At 36.8% G+C, this 16369-nt stretch overlaps 1 protein-coding gene across 1 annotated transcript in view; it reads left to right on the top strand.

Moving 5' to 3' along the window:
• Positions 1–16369, top strand: part of Cnbd1 (cyclic nucleotide binding domain containing 1) — a 371846-nt gene that overhangs the window by 26251 nt on the left and 329226 nt on the right. The window contains 2 exon segments of the mRNA XM_060384618.1: positions 8439–8511; positions 12574–12684. Coding sequence (XP_060240601.1) covers positions 8439–8511; positions 12574–12684 — 184 coding nt within the window.

Here is a 16369-nt window from a genome sequence, read left to right as displayed (position 1 = left end):
GTAAGATGATCAATCCTCACCCAGAAAGGCAAACGGTATTGACATAGGAAAAGGGAGAAAACAGAGAACAGGACAGGAGCCTACCACATAGGGCTTCTGAAATACTCTGAAATATCAAAGCAGAAGGTGAGACACATAGCCAAACTTTGGGCAGAGTGCAAGGAATCTTATGAAAGAAGAAGACAGAAAGACATGGAGGGGACAGGAGCTCCACAAGGAGAGCAACAGAACCAAAAATATGGGCACAGGGGTCTTTTTTGAGATTGAAAACTCCAACCAAGGACCATGCATGGGGTGGGGATAACCTAGAACCACTGCTCAGATGTAGCCCATGACATCTCAGTGTCCAAGTGGGCTACCTAGTAAGGGGAACAGGGACTGTCTCTGACATGAATGAGCTCAGTGGCCGCTGTTTGATCACCACCCCCCTGATGGGGGAGCAGTCTTAGCAGGCCACAGAGGAGGATAAAGCAACCACTCCTGATGAGACCTTATAGACTAGGGTCAGATGGAAGGGGAGGAGGATCTCCCCTCTCAGTAAACTTGGAGAAGGGCATGGGAGAAGATGAGGGAGGAGTCTACAGCTGGGATACAAAGTGAATAAACTGTAATTAATATAAAAATAAAAATTAATAAAAAAATACAGGGAGATACAGCCAAACAATTGATGGCCTTCAGAGAGCAAATAATTAAATCACAGAAAGAAAGGAAAAAAATAAAGGAACATTCAAAGTAAAAGGTGAAGGAATTGAAGGAAAAGCAAGAAAATACAAATAGGTCAAGGAAATTAGCAAAACAGTTCAAGATCTGAAGATGGAAATGAAAACATTAAAGAAAACAAACCGATGAAATCATGGAGAGGGGGAACTTAGGGAAGTAAACAGGAACTACAGAGGTAAGCATATCCAACAGACTACAAGAGGTGGAAGAAAGAATCTCAGAATCTTGAGTGTTGAAGTTACAATAGAAGAAATCAATATATCCATCAAAAAACAATATTAAGTCTAAAAAATTCCTTACTCAAACCATCCAAGAAATCAAGGACAACATGAAAAGATGAAACCTGAGAATAATAGGAATAAAGAAAAAAAGATTTCCTTCTCCAAGACCCAAAAAGTATTTTCAACAAAATCATAGCAGAAAATTTTTCCAACTTAGAGGAGAGGCCTGTAAGCATACAAGACGCTTACAGAACACCTAATAGATTAGACCAGAAAAGAAAATCCTTCCACATAATAATCAAAACACTAAGTATACAGAACAAAGAAAAAATACTAAAAGCTGCAAGGGAAAAAAGCTAAGTAACATATAATGGCAAATCCATTAATTGTTTGGCTGTATCTTCCTGGATTTCTGACTCCTCAACAGAGAATATGCAAGCCAGAAGGGCCAGGATGAATATCATGCAGACCCTAAGAGACACAGATGTCAGCCACACTACTATACCCAGCAAAACTCTCAATTATTATAGAAGGAGAAAACAAGATATTCAACGACAAAAACAAACTTAAACTGTACCTACCCACAAATTCAGCCTTACAGAAGATAGTAGAAGGAAAAATACAGCCCAAGAAGGCTAACTATACCCAGAAAAGCACAGGAAATAAAAAACCTTACTACAGCAAAACTGCAAGTAGCCAAACACACAAACACACTACCACAACCAACAACAAAATCAAAGGATCTAATAGTCACTGGTCATTAATATCTCTCAACATCAATGATTCAACTCTCCAATTAAAAGACACAGACTAACAGAATGGATGCAAAAACAAGATCCAGCACTCTGCTCCACACATGAAACACAACTCAGACATAAAGATAGACATTATCTGAGAAGGCTAGAAGATGGTTTTCCAAGCAAATGGATCCAGGAGCAAGCAGGAGTAGCCATCCTGATATCTAATAAAATATACTTTCAACCAAAATTAATCAATGCGATGGTGAAGGTCACTTCATACTCATCGTAGGAAAATTTTGGCATGAAGACATCTCAGTTCTGAACATTTGTGCCCCAAATACAAGGGCACCCACTTTTGTAAAAGAAACTTTAATAAAACTTAAACCACACATAGATCCCCACACATTAATAGTGGGAGACTTCAACACCCCACTCTCCACAAAGGACAAGCCAATGAAACAAACTAAACAAAGAAACAGTGACACCAGCAACAAACAGACCTACATACATCTACAGAACCTTTCACCCTAACACAAAAGAATTTAGATTCTTAGCACCTCATGGAACCATCTCCAAAATAAACCATATATTTGGTCACAAAGCAAGCCTCAACAGATACAAGGATTGAAATAATCCTTTGAACCCTATCTGACCACCATGGGTTAAAGCTGGATCTCAACAACAAGAAATGGCAAAAAGCCTACACATGCATGGAAACTGAACAACTCAATGACAGCTGGGTCAGAAAAGACATAAAGAAAGAAATGAAAGGCTTCTTAGAATTCAATGAAAAAGAAAGCACAGCATACCCAATTGTATGGGACACAATGAAAGCGGTACTAAGAGTAAAGTTCATAGCAGTAAGTACCTTCTTAAAGAAATTTGAAATATCTCATACAAGCAACTTAATGGCTCACCTGAAAGTCCTAGGGGGGGAAAAAGTAGGAGACACATCCATGAGAAGTAAATGGCTGGAAATAATCAAACTCAGGGCTGAAATCAATAAACTAGAAACAAAGAGAACAATTCAAAGAATCAATGAAACCAAGAGCTGGTTCTTTGAGAAAATCAACAAGACAGACAAACCCTTAGCCAAACTAACTAAAAGGCAGAGATAAACTATCCAAATCAGCAAAATCAGAAACAAAAAGGGGGACATTACCATAGACACTGAGGAAATCCAAACAATCACTGTCAACATACAAGAACATTGCTGGCCTTGTACGTTGATTTTATATCCTGAAACTTTGTTGAAATTATTATTATATCTAAGGGGTTGTTATTTCCAAGGTAACCTACAGTTTCTGCATGTTCATTTCACATCTTAAAAAAAAAATTGTTCCTTTGTTTTTTCGGTTCATTCTTTCACTTTATATTTGAATCCTGATCGGCTTTATTCCACATGACCCATTCTACACACAAGGCTTACCTTTGGGTTTTCACATTGGATTATTGAGTTTTCAATTACATCTTCATTTTATCTTGAATTATCATTATTTCCAACTATTCAATTCTGATTTTAAATTTTGAGTTTTCCTTGTCATTTTTTTTTCAGCCACATATTTTGTTTTCTTGGACATAATTCTGGTATTTATTATCTTCTTGAAGCACATTGAAGTTTCATGTCTTTAAAATTTCATGTCCTGGGATCATCTAGCCAATTTTCACTAAATAACATTCCTATAGGAATAGTAGATTTGATGGTATTCTATCATTGTGATTCATGTTTTTTGTTTTTGTAATGTCACTTGTCCCTGTGAACCCCTTTCTTCTTCTGTGTGCCTGATCTAAGACTCTGGCTTGCTCTAGATTGCAGGAGATTTGTGGCTAAGTCTCTGCTAAGTAAAGCTGGAACATTCTCTATTTGATTAGATCAGGAAAAGATGGTTCTGAACTACATGTATGGTGATAAACTTTAGGGTGAGGAAAGGGAAGCAGGTGGAGGGAGGAATAAGAGAGGGAAGGAGGCAGAGGGAGGGATAGGAAAGAGAAGGTAATTAATTACCTGGCAAAGGTGGCTTGTGAACAAAGCAGGTTTGCATGTATCAGGTAGGTGTAGAGATGGAGGCAGGCAGAGAAAGCAATAGGAGAGGAACAGAACTATTTTCCAGGCAAAGGAGGCTCAGAAACAAAGCTGGCTTGCAGACTACTATTCTGGAGCTCAGACCAACTGAGGCAGCTGGCAAACAAAAAGGGTTCAATGTCCATGATTTCAGAGAAAAGCCTGTCTTGTGTCAAATGATGTGTTTATTCAATTCTATTTGAAAGAAGATTGACTTTGGAATTTTATAGAAACAATAAAAGCCAGATAAGAGATGTAAATAAGATCCCTATTGATCATTAACACAGGTACATTGAATGGCCTCTCAACATGCAAAAAATTAATTCACAAGTTATTTTTCTTTCCCTAGATTTGGACCACTTATACAAGTACATGAAAAGAGTTAATCATTTCATTTTCTCCTGTCAAGCTTTTCCTTAATAATCCAGTCTTGAGCTGGAGGTCACAAAGTGGTTATTATAAGGGCAACAACAAATTTGTTGTTAATATTTCTGTTTTTATTGCTACCAAACTCCTTACATGTGCACTGATAATTATAAGAAAGGTTCTACTTGTCATTGGTTTAATTATTAGTGCGCACAGAAACCATTTGACAAGGTGTCAGTTTTCTGCTTTTCAACTAACTCTACTCTGACATTTTCACAGGGTCGTTGTGACATTTTCTCAATGGCTTTCACCTCACTGAGAGTTACAAAGATTTGATTAAACTCCTTCTTGTAATAAGGAACAAAATTAGTAAATGTGCACTGTTAGGAATTTTTGTGAGATGTGTCTGTGCTGGCTTCTCTAACGGCAACATAAAAATATGTTCTGATAATCAACTTCACAGCGCTTGTTTCCGTCTGTATACTCGACAGCATTAGGCCCTCTGCTCCAATATGCACAGTGAAGTTGTTTTGTGGTTGTTAACTATCAACTATTTTTCTGACAGCTTTTCTTTGAGGGTTGAGTAAATATCTCTTTAGCAAATAAAACAAATGGAGCAAAAGCATTTAAATATATAAAGCCTGAGAAATACTGTATGTATATGACTACTTTTTGTTAGGAACAATCTAATCCATGCATACTTTAACATATGACACAAATAAGAAAATACGTTTACCTGAAACAAACATTAACATGTATAACATGAGAAATTTTCCATCTTAATAACATCCAGTGGGGCATATGTCCAATATGATAAGAGATGGGTTTTTTCCTCAATTGAAAAAAAAATTATTCACTTTACATTCTTTTACATTCTCCCCTTTTCCTCAGAAAAGGGAAACTCCCTTTCCCAGTCAGCCCAGATCAAGTTGCATTAGGACTGCGCTTGTCCTCATCCCTGGTGGCCTGGCAAGGCAGTCCCACCAGGCGAAAGTGATCAAAAAGCTGGCAAGTGAGTCCCTATCTGATAAGGACAGTTGGATTTTTAATTGAACAGAGTTTCTAGTGTAGGATTAATTTATAGCCATCAGCTTCAAATCATTTTTCACATGTACTCTAGCTGAAATCCTAGATTTTAACTCCATTCTAAGGTTAAGCCCCTGCTGCTTTTGTTAAAAGCTAGGCTAAAGCATTTTATAAGGGAAAAATAAGACTAGAAAATAAATATAAATATTGCAGCTTTTGAACTGTTTAAGTTTTATCCCTGATTTGATCAGTAGAAAAACAAAAGATCTATTTTTTTCATAGGTGCAATTTCACATTGAAACGTTTAGTATTTTTGTATTTAAACAACCTGCTTTTAAAGACATTATCTGTTACATACTTAAAACTCTTCCTATAAAGACTCTCGTAACAAACACCTCTAACAACAGAGGCTCAATAATGAAGATATATTTGATGAATTAAGTGTTCTACAAGCCTGTAGAGTTTATGCTGGTTTTGAGGCTACTGGTTTGTTCCAAGCTAAACATGAAACGTTGGTCATCTTTTTCATGCAAGTGCTTAACCAAGTGTAATTTTAATTTTCTGTTCTTTTCTAGCAATTCTTATTCTTAAAATATTTATTCCCCTCCTCTCCGTCTTCCTCCCTTTCCCCTCCTTCTCTCCTCTCTTCTCTTCCCACTTCCCTTCTTCATCTTCTGCAAGTTATCTTAATCAAACATAATGGATGGCAATTTTTTTTTCAATATTTTTATGGTCAGAATTTCTCAGCTTTAATTTCTCTCCCTAAATTTCTATGGAAGTTCCCCTTCTTTCCATACCTGACTCACTGGAATTATTACTGAGCTGGATCATCAACCAGTTGGGAAAAATGGATTAATGTGTACTTTATAAAAGTCTCTTTAAATGTCTATTATGATTAACATTTTATATTATTCACACCAGAATAATAGTATGTCAGACATCTTAAGTATATCAAAGCTATAGCTTGGTTCATTTAAAATAAATAATTCTATATGACACCAAAACTGAATCATACAGTCTTTTATCAGTTAAGGTTTGGTAGGGAATATGGTTAGGGAAGTGCTTAAATCATATGAATAATAATTCCAGATTTATTAAAAGCTACCATGTTAGGACAAGTCTTCTGCTTAAATTACTCTTATTTTAGTTTCATACTTAGAAAACTGTCTGTTATGCTGTTAATTTTGAAGTCATCCAGGGCCCATACACAACCCAATTTTATGACTCAAACCCTGAGTTAGAAGGTATAAATGTGTGCATAGCAAGTTCCAATTCTTTATGATTATGATGTGGCCACTGAATGACTCTTAAAAAGTTTGGAAGATGTAGTAAATCACTTACTTTCTCAATAACTTTTCAATAAGTAATAAAATAATGTACATATGTTGGTATTGATTACTGTGTGTCATGGCACATTTCTACTTCCATCTCTAACCCCACTGTTGTGGAGCAGTCACAAGGACTGTGATGTGAATCCCCGTCACCCCAAAGACATGCACCAGACCTTGTATTCTATTTTCCCACCTCATTAGAAGGTTGTCTCCTCCTCGTGGCAGTTAATTTGCTTCTTGGCTATGAGAAGAACTTTTATTTCTTAAGGATTCTTTGTGATTTCTCACACATAAATGCCATGAAGAACTGGAAACTGATTCTATACCCTGGAAAATGCTCTGAAGAATGAGAAGTCAATGATGGATAACTTCATAGGCTTAGTTAGACCTTCAGAGATCAGACTGGATAAGAAAGTATGAGAGAAAGAGACAGTAGGAGGGAGAAGATGATAAAAGGAAATACATCAGGTAGCAAATGAACTTTTCTTTTAATTGTGTCTAAAGCAGTTTTGCATGTGAAAAATCTTAGAAAGTAATTCTGAAAAACTTTTTTTTTTGCTCAGAGAAATTAAACTATGACTCATTCCAATTACACTATTTTTTGCAATTATAAATTGCCAGACTAGATTCTAGATCAATAAAATTAAATTCTGTTTGAAAAATCTATGTGTAAATCTACTAATTAAAAACTTCCATATATGTACTGTTTTTAAAGATTTTGATTAGTGTTTCCTTACAATGGGGTATTGTGCTTTTTCCAAATGACAAAATTCCCAGTTCCAGATAAACACTGTTTCCCTCTGAGTTTTTGGTTACATTGTCTAGAGGAAACCCTCCCGGACAGTACAGGCTCTTGCCATTGCTGGAAGTTGTCCACCAGAACTCGATGGTAGACTCTATTGCTGAAAACCATTCATGTTGATCACAGATCATGGATTCTGTTGCTTATCTAGAAACTGTCTCTCTGTTGGCTAGCTTTCATAAGGACAAAAATTGCTGTTCAGGCAGCTGGAGGAAAAATATTATTAACAGTCTTCCCTTGCTGTGGACCCTGAGAGCTATAATAACCACTGATATGGTGAGATATGGTGGTTGGTGGAACAGTGCTATGAAGGTCTTTGGGTTAACCATGATTATCCAGTTGGACTTAAAGCCTGTTCCACAGAAGAGAACTCATGCCTTATTCCAAAAAATTAGAACAGCTCATATGCCTCACCTTACTTTTTATAAGTGAACAGTGATTAATTAGAGACCTAATAAATGGTCAATATGTAGAAAATAAATGACTGTGATAGTCATGCCTAAGTGGACAGCTATATCACATGACCTTCGCCAAAGGCTTAGGAGATATGCATAAGAGGGAACAAACCATGATTTGCATGGCCAGAGGACTAGGAACACTGCTGGAAAATGGCGCCTATGCATATGACAGGACAACTATACTCACGAAATTAAAACAGCCATGGTCACCTGTACAAGATCTTGTTCAAAATCATCACTAAATCAAGCCAAGGCAGAATGTGGGGAAAGGCTGCCACTAACTTGAGAGCATTTGATGGCTTCTTGGGAAGGGAAAATCCTTTTTTTTGAGGATGTGGCCTCATGGTAGGTTTTTCATCTCCAGTGGATGGTCTACACCAATGATTAAATTGCCAGCACTAATAAGACTCCATGAATTAAAAAAAATAAAAACATAAATATATGTGGAATTCATGATGGAGAGATAGATGGAGAAGGAGGTAGGTAGGTGTAAGTAGTTGATATGATCAAAACACATTTAAAAGCAAATTCTATAGTCACCTTAATCATCATACCGAAATCTGTGTGTCTATTAGAGACTGAATACAATATCTCATTTAATGAACACCGTATTTTTTAGTATGATGAATGTTTCCAATTAAATCCTGTTTATGCACTTGCTTAATAAGATAACAAAAAATTCCTCACCCTTTTAATTGATTTCCTCTTGCAGGCCTCAGAATGGAAAGGAAGATTAATTATACTCGGTTGAATAGCATATGCCACACTAGAGGAATAAGGAGCACGTAAGTTACTCATGCATTTCTTTTTCTGTCCTAGAAAAAGACATAGACTTCCCCATCACACGCCTGGCCTCAGAAGCTTTCATTAGCTCTACAGAAAGATTTTGCAAAGACTTTCCTGTATTCTTCTTGAGTCTGAATCCACAACCACAGGGGTTAAGATGCCTAGTTATTCTGCTAGCTAGTGTTGGAACTCTCCTTGAGCGGCGTTTTCCAAAGCTTTCTGTTGTTGGTAGTCTCCTTACTGCTTAAGCTTACCTTTAATTCCTTTTCATGGGTTGGAAGCTTAGCTACTTGGGGTTTTGCCCTGAGGGCGTCACTCTCTATTCCGTTTTGAATAAATCCTTTATTTAAATGTTTTATCTTCTTGAGCACAGGACTTGGCTCCAGCGTTACATTTCCTGGTACTCTTGTTCTCTTCAAACTATTTCTTTGTGCCTGCTTCCTCTTTTTCATTATAGATAATTTTAAGAATGATCACTAATGACTACATAATACTGTACTACCAGGCTGTCTGAAAATCTCTGCCAGTGACATTAATGTAAATCTCTTTGATTTAGCTGCAGGCACATTTTTAGGACAAGGCCATATTCTGTGCCTGTTCCCTGTCTTCTCCCTCTTCCGATTTCTATCCCATTTGACCTTCTGAGTGAGGATTGAGCATCTTCCTTAGTGTCCTCCTTATAGCTTAGCTTCTTTAGGACTATAGATTGAAAGTACTTCTTAACATCATATTTCAGTTAGTATTTCAGAAACATCTTTTCAGTTTCCTTTATGAATGTATTGAAAATAAAAAGTAAAGAATCAAGGTTTATGGTGAACTGGTTGTGGTTGTATGCCCCTCTATCTTGGTAAATCACAATTTGAAATAATTACTGTGCTGTAATGCAGAAAGATCACTGATTCAATGACCTTTTTATTTAGGTAAAGGACTTACTTAATGTCAAATGTTAAAATTATTGGTATCATTACATAGCTTTTCAACTTGTTTTGTATCTTGAGGATAATATCAATTACGGAGATACATAAATGTTTATTTACTTAATTTATATCAGCCCTCACTTGCTCCCATTGTGGTGAAAGGCAATACTCATATTTCTTTTAATTTTCATCAAGAAAATGTGTAGACACCACATTATTTGAAAGACAAATTTAGGTGGAAACAATCTGTAAGAAGTCAAATGGGTTAAAAGTTTATGGCTTATTTAATTTGAAACAAAAAATGCAAATTGCCTTAGGATAAAAACATAAATATAATTTACAAGTGAGTCCATGTCCCATGCAGTCCCCACTTTCCTTACTAGAGAACCCACATGAAGTATATATAAGCTGCCTTTTTGCTGCATCTTTAAGCTCATGCATGGTCCTTGGGTGATGCTTCAGCCACAACAAACACCTCTGGACCCTGATTAGTTTGCTCTATTGTTTTTCCTGTGGAAGTCCTTTCACATCTGGGTCCTTTTCTCTTTCCTCCCACTTTCCCACAAGACTCTATCAACCAGTGTTTGGCTGTGAGTCTCAGCATCTGTTTTGAGGCACTGCTGGTAGAGCCTTTCAGAGGACAACTATATGCCTACATTTATAGCAGGTACAAGATATGACTACAGTTGGTTTATAATATCTTAGTTTTAAAAGTGTACCTTTAATGGATGGGCAATGGATCTCTCTTTGTTTGCATGCTTGCTTCAATTTACCAGTTTCCCACCTTATAATACCTTCTTTTGAACTTTCATCATTTAAGTTCATGGACCCTAAATATAGAAAACACAGAGGTAGAAATATACTACCAGAATAATTTTTGTAATATAGAACAAATCTCATCAATACCATAAGGACATTTATAAGATTTGCTTTGAGAATTACGTCATCTCCAAACATAGAACTTTAGTCTATTTCATTTCTTTTTTTTTTTTTTTCCAATGCAGTTTATTCAGGAACATTGAACAATCCTCGGACCCTGGGGAAAGCCAGCCCACAGCTTAAATAGCCTCTGGGTAGCCAACCCAGGCGTGCCACAGGGGCAATGCAGATAGGTCCACATACATGGAAGCAAGCCAGATCCTCGGCCTTAGCCAAATGTGGAGTTGTTCCTGACAGAGAGCACTCACCATCGGGAAGGTGGAAGGTGGAAACCAGCTCCATCTTTAAGGCATAGCATTCCGCAGCTCTCTACAGTTCCCCCTTTTTGTTTTAGACACATCAGGCAAGAGTAGAGGTCTGATCTCTGATATTAGAAATAAATTGGGACTTTGTACAGATGTTCATTTAGGAGTCATCCACCCAAAAAGCATCAGACCTGTCCGATACCTTTTTCTCAGAGGCGGGACCTGGGGCATCATTTCTTGAACACATCTTTCAAAAGTCCAGATGATAAACACTGTATACCATCCAATTTGTGTTGAAAATTCCCAAGAACTAGATGAGAGAAAGGTCTGTCACACCTGTTAAATATGATAAAGGTAAATTAGGTCTTCATATTGGGGCTCTACTCTTCTTCATCCACCCCAAGGATGTTCTATCCAGATCATTTAAAATCATGTTCCAAGGCTTACAGCAAGGCTGAGTGCAGATAAAAATAAATACTTCTATACTTCTTTGAGTTTCAAGTTTGAGGATAAGACTACGTAATTCATGCAGACATTCAAGAATTAAATGATGTGCTATATGTAAATTGGTTAAAATAGTGCCTGAAATAATAAGACATAATTTTCTGTTTTAGTTGGGAGCACTATATCTCAGAGGTTAAGAGAATGGGGATTCATGTCAGTTCAATTTTAATTTTTGTCATATAGCCCTCACATTCTAGTTAGATGATGTGGCTAATTATTAATGTAATAGTATTTTATGTATAAATATCTATATAGCAACATCATTAGGTTTATACAAATATGCAATGGAACCTTATTACAGTAATGTAACAGAACAAGTATTTAATGATATAAAATAGGTAATTATTAAATGTGAATTTCAAGATACATGTATGTGAGGTCATTGGAAATACTCCATGGAGGTATGCAGACAGACTTGAAAACTGAGTAGATATCTTAATCAGTATTGGTACAAGCTGTGAGAAAAGAATGAAAATACCTAGTGTATTACATTGCACCTCCATTTGGCTATTTGAATCAAGGTAAATAAAATAAGATTTAAAAATTACATATAATTCATTTTATGTAAAATATCAATACAATATTTTTAAAATATAATGTAGAAAAAGAGAAATATCTATGAATATTTTAATGTGTCACTGTTTGCATTGACAACTAAACAAGAAAAAAGACTTTTATTGAGGGATTTTATATTCATTGCCAGAAAGCAAATATTGACTCTACCCAGCAAGGTATCAAAGCAGATGCTGAGACTCATAGCCAACCTTTGGGCAGAGTGCAGGGAATCTTATGAAAGAAGGGGGAGATAGGAAGACCTGGAGGGGACAAGAGCTCCATAAGAAGAGCAACAGATCCAAAATATCTGGGTCCAGGGGTCTTTTCTGAGACTGATACTCCAACCAAGGACCATTCATGGAATGGTCCTTGAACCCCTGCACAGATGTAGCCCATGGCAGTTCAGTCTCCAAGTGGGTTCCTTAGTACTGGGAACATGGACTGTCTCTGACATGAACTCAGTGGCTGGGTCTTTGATCATTTCCCCCTGAGGGGGGAGCAGCCTTACCAGGCCACAGAGGAAGACTATTCAGCAGACCTGATGAGAAGAGATAGGCTAGGGTCAGAGGGAAGGGAGGAAGACCTCCTCTATCAGTGGACTTGGAGAGGGGCATAGAAGGAGATGAGGGAAGAAGGGGGTGGGATTGGGAGGGCAGGAAAGAGGAGGCTATAGATGGGATACAAAATGAATAGATGGTAATTTATAAAAAATAAATAAATCACAAATGAAAAGCTGAACAATAAAAGAGAAATTTTCTTATGCTGTATAATATCACTGCTTTAACTTCAGGAAAAGCTTGGCATCAAAATGATACAGAATTAATATATTGAATTAAAGCTCTTTTAAAAAAGCTATTATGTATTATACTTACTCTTATTTTCTGTCTTTTTATTTTTTTAGTTGGCTTTCTCCCCTTACTTTGACAGCTCACAATGCATTCCTGAAGCAATATCCTAAAATATTTATGCATGAAAAACCAATATTACCTAAAATCACTCAAGATGAAAAAAGGTAAGTATATCTTTTTTGAAAGTGAAATTTATGTGTGAACATACGTGTGCTTTTTAGAATTGCATGTATTGATATTACATAATGCTGCTGAGTTTCATAATAACAAGTTTATTCAAGTATATCATGTCCTGTGATCCACCCACTGTCCTGAATTCCTTCTCTGTCCCTAGTGTGCTATTTACTCCTAGTTCCCTTTTTAATTCCATGACACATATTCATCTATTATTATATATTTAAATGACTTTATGTAGCTATGAAAAATATAGGCTCCATAAAGAAGATAAAACTTATTTGTTTTGTGTTTTATGAGTTTGCCCCTTTTACATAATATGATGAGCTTTGGTTGCATCTGTTTTCTTACAAACAACCTAATTCGATATTTTTTTTTGACAGAGTAAAACTCTGCTGTTCGTATTCTACATTTTTTTTTGTTCTAGTTTTGTCCTGATGATCAAGCAGGCTAGTTATGACCTTGGCTGTTGTGAATAATGTTGTAATAAACATGGATGTACAATATGTCTGCCGTGTGCTGATGGGGAGATCTTCAGCCCCAAAAGCTGCTCAGCTTGTTCATTCCACATTGTGTAGTTCGCGTTCCCTGTGCTCCTTCCAAAATAGCATCTTAACCGAAAAAGGACAACAGTCCTGTAGGTTAATAAAAAGTTGGGAGGAAATAGGAGTATTTCAGCTGTCAAGAGTTTCTCATGCCACCTTACTTTATAGACTCCTTTTTCTATAGCCCCAATGGTACACTATGGAACATTCCAAAATTAGTCAGCTTCCTGCACGAGCCACCACGTGACATGCTTTCCCCAGCATTATAGACAAGCCTTCTGGAATCAAAAGACAACATAAACTCTTCTTTCTATAAGATGCTTCTGTTGTGATTTCTTTTTTAATCAGTAGCACAAAAATAACCAATGCATGGTACAAAATACATAACAGAACAGGAAACTTCTGTAACATTGATTCGCTTATGTGACTGATTAGTCAAACAAATTATCTTGAGAAGCATGAGGGTTTTAAGATATATTTCTGGTGTGTCTGTGGGAAAAGCCAGCTTTAGGCTTAAACTATAATTTTGATGGCTACTTTTCTTCCATGGGTCTGCGTCACCATTTTTGGATTGGTTTGGTTTTCATACTTCTTGTAGATTTGGACAGACAAGATTTTTTCCTTAAGCTTCAGGTGAGTGTAGAAGAAGTCTTTTAAAATAACTTGAGCAGAAATTCACCAGAATCTCTTATGTAAATCCCACCCTTGGATTATCATTGTGCTCTGATTTCTAGACTTGAACCACATGTCTATCCATATAATGGGAAATATATTGCTGACACACTAAACAGATGCCAGTGAAAAAACTGCAGTGTTATAAGCTAGAAAGTTGTGGATGAATGTATAAAAGTTGGAGGCCTACAGAGACAGAACCACCAACCAGAGAGCATCCATGTGATGGTTCTAGCCCGCCCCCATATAACAGATGTACAGCTTGGTCCTCATGTGGGTCCTCTAACAGCAGGAACAGGGACTGTCTCTGACTCTGTTGCCTTCCTTTGAATCCCTTTACTCTACCTGTACTGTCTTGTTTAGTCTCAGTGGAAGAATGTATGAGGGCTGATATTCATGGGAGATCTCCTCTTTTTTGAGCCAAAAGGGAGGGAGGGACAGGGAGGTGAGGGGAAGTGAGGGAGGAGGAATGAGAGAGGAGGAAGAGAGGGGAAGTTCCCTTTGGGGTATAAAGTAAATTAATTAATTTATTAATTAATGAATAAAAAAAGAATTGCTTGAAGACACATAATTGAATAGGAGGTTGGAAAATTTTTCTTTTGAAACAAGGTAATGTACTGAAAAAGGATGTCTTAGCTAGGTTTCTATTGCAGTTATAAAACACTATAAAGAAAACAGCTAGGGGAGGAAACGATTATTTGGATTACAAACTATAGTTCATCACCAGAGGAGACCAAGGCAGGAACTCAAGGCAGTAAATGAAGCAGAGGCCACAGAGGAAGTGTTTCCCCAGCTGTTGTCCATGCTTGCTCAGCCAGCCCCCAAACAAGGACCACTCCCCTCGGGGTCGCAACACCTACAGTGGGATGTAGGTACCACATCAGTTACTTGCCAGGGAAGATGTCCCACATTCTTGCCTATGGATCAACCTGGTGGAGGATGAGACTTTTTTTCTTTCCAGATGTGCCCAGATTTGTATTAAAATGACAAAAACCAAACATCACAAAAGGCAGTGAACTCTGAAACCCTGTTTACAATGAGAGAGGTTGCATACAGCCATTATTCTAACATAGTGCATTGAAGTAAATATCAGGATATAAAGAGATCCAATCATTAGAAACCCAAACCTGAACCCAAACCTGAAAATATTGTTCTAAAATTTTAGGCAAAAAAGTAGAAATGTGTTAAATGTTTTAGATACATATCAAAGAGCAGAGGAAGCAAAAGAAAATAGACAAGAGTTTATATGAAACTAAGACACATTCCAAAGGCAAGGAAAGAGTGAGGACACATCAGTGGATTGGGAGAAATTATTTGCAAAGTCCGTATTTGACACACAGGATTAATATTCAAAATACATAAGGCATTTGACTCAATAACAAGAAAACAATATGAGTAAATAATGGACAAAAATTTTAGAAGACACTTCTCAAAAGAAGACATTAAAGGACATTTGATAGAATTCAGTGTATGCCTTGCAGTAAAAGTAAAATCACAGTTTCACTGCTTATGTGTTCCATCATGTGGCTGTACACATTACTAAAACATTAATCTATATTCTTCAAGTGATAAAAAGCAATCTGCTCCAAGAGAACAATAAATGCACTGCAAATTTAGGATTCACAAAGTCTACCAAAACTTTGAACTCAGTTACTGGTCTCAGAAGACCAGCATTACGTTTCCCTTTATCACTTCAGCTCTTATTATTATCAGGTACTATAGCATAGATGGGAGGGATGTTTTGTGTAGATGTTTCCACCTATCAAGAAGTTCTTTTTTATTGTCACTCATATTAAATATCAACATAGAAAATGAAAGCATGCAAACCATACATTATAACCAGTTTCATGAGAATACACCACAGTGTAAGCAATGTTTTCACAGAATAAATCTTGTCTGGAAACAATTTTTAGCAGAAACTAAATACCTACCTTATCAAATTATTTTCCATAACTGATCTATGCTACAATTGACCTAGGTTAACATATACAGACAAAAGAGGGACCTCGATTTCTTGCTGTCTTCCTCCTTGGACAGTCTTGATCTCCTTCTTGTCCCAGAGGCACTAGTCCTCACAGCACTTAGGTTTAGACCTGGAGGCCAGGCAGATATTGTTTGTCCCTAGCTCGAGGCTGTGTTAGTTTGGAGTCCTCTCACACAGATTACCAACCAAGGAAAAAACGTGCTACTGGCTTGCCCATAGGCAAATCTAATGCGGAAATTTTCTCAGTTTCTCATTTTTCTTTCAAAATGACTCTATCTTGTGTCCAGTTGATATAAAACTAATAAGCTTAGCGTTCAATTAGATTTTCTTTTTGCCGTGTGGACAAATCCTCTCATGAAACCTGAGCATAGTCATGTCTGTAGCCTCAGCAGTGACAGGAAGATATTATTAAAATTATGGCCAACACCAATATCTATTATTATTGTTATATTTAACAGTGCATAAATTATTTAA

This window comes from Meriones unguiculatus, chromosome 6, assembly GCF_030254825.1.
Source record: "Meriones unguiculatus strain TT.TT164.6M chromosome 6, Bangor_MerUng_6.1, whole genome shotgun sequence".
In the NCBI taxonomy this organism is placed as follows: domain Eukaryota; kingdom Metazoa; phylum Chordata; class Mammalia; order Rodentia; family Muridae; genus Meriones; species Meriones unguiculatus.
Note: the sequence above shows the minus strand (reverse complement) of the source record. Positions and strands in the feature narration are given on the sequence as shown.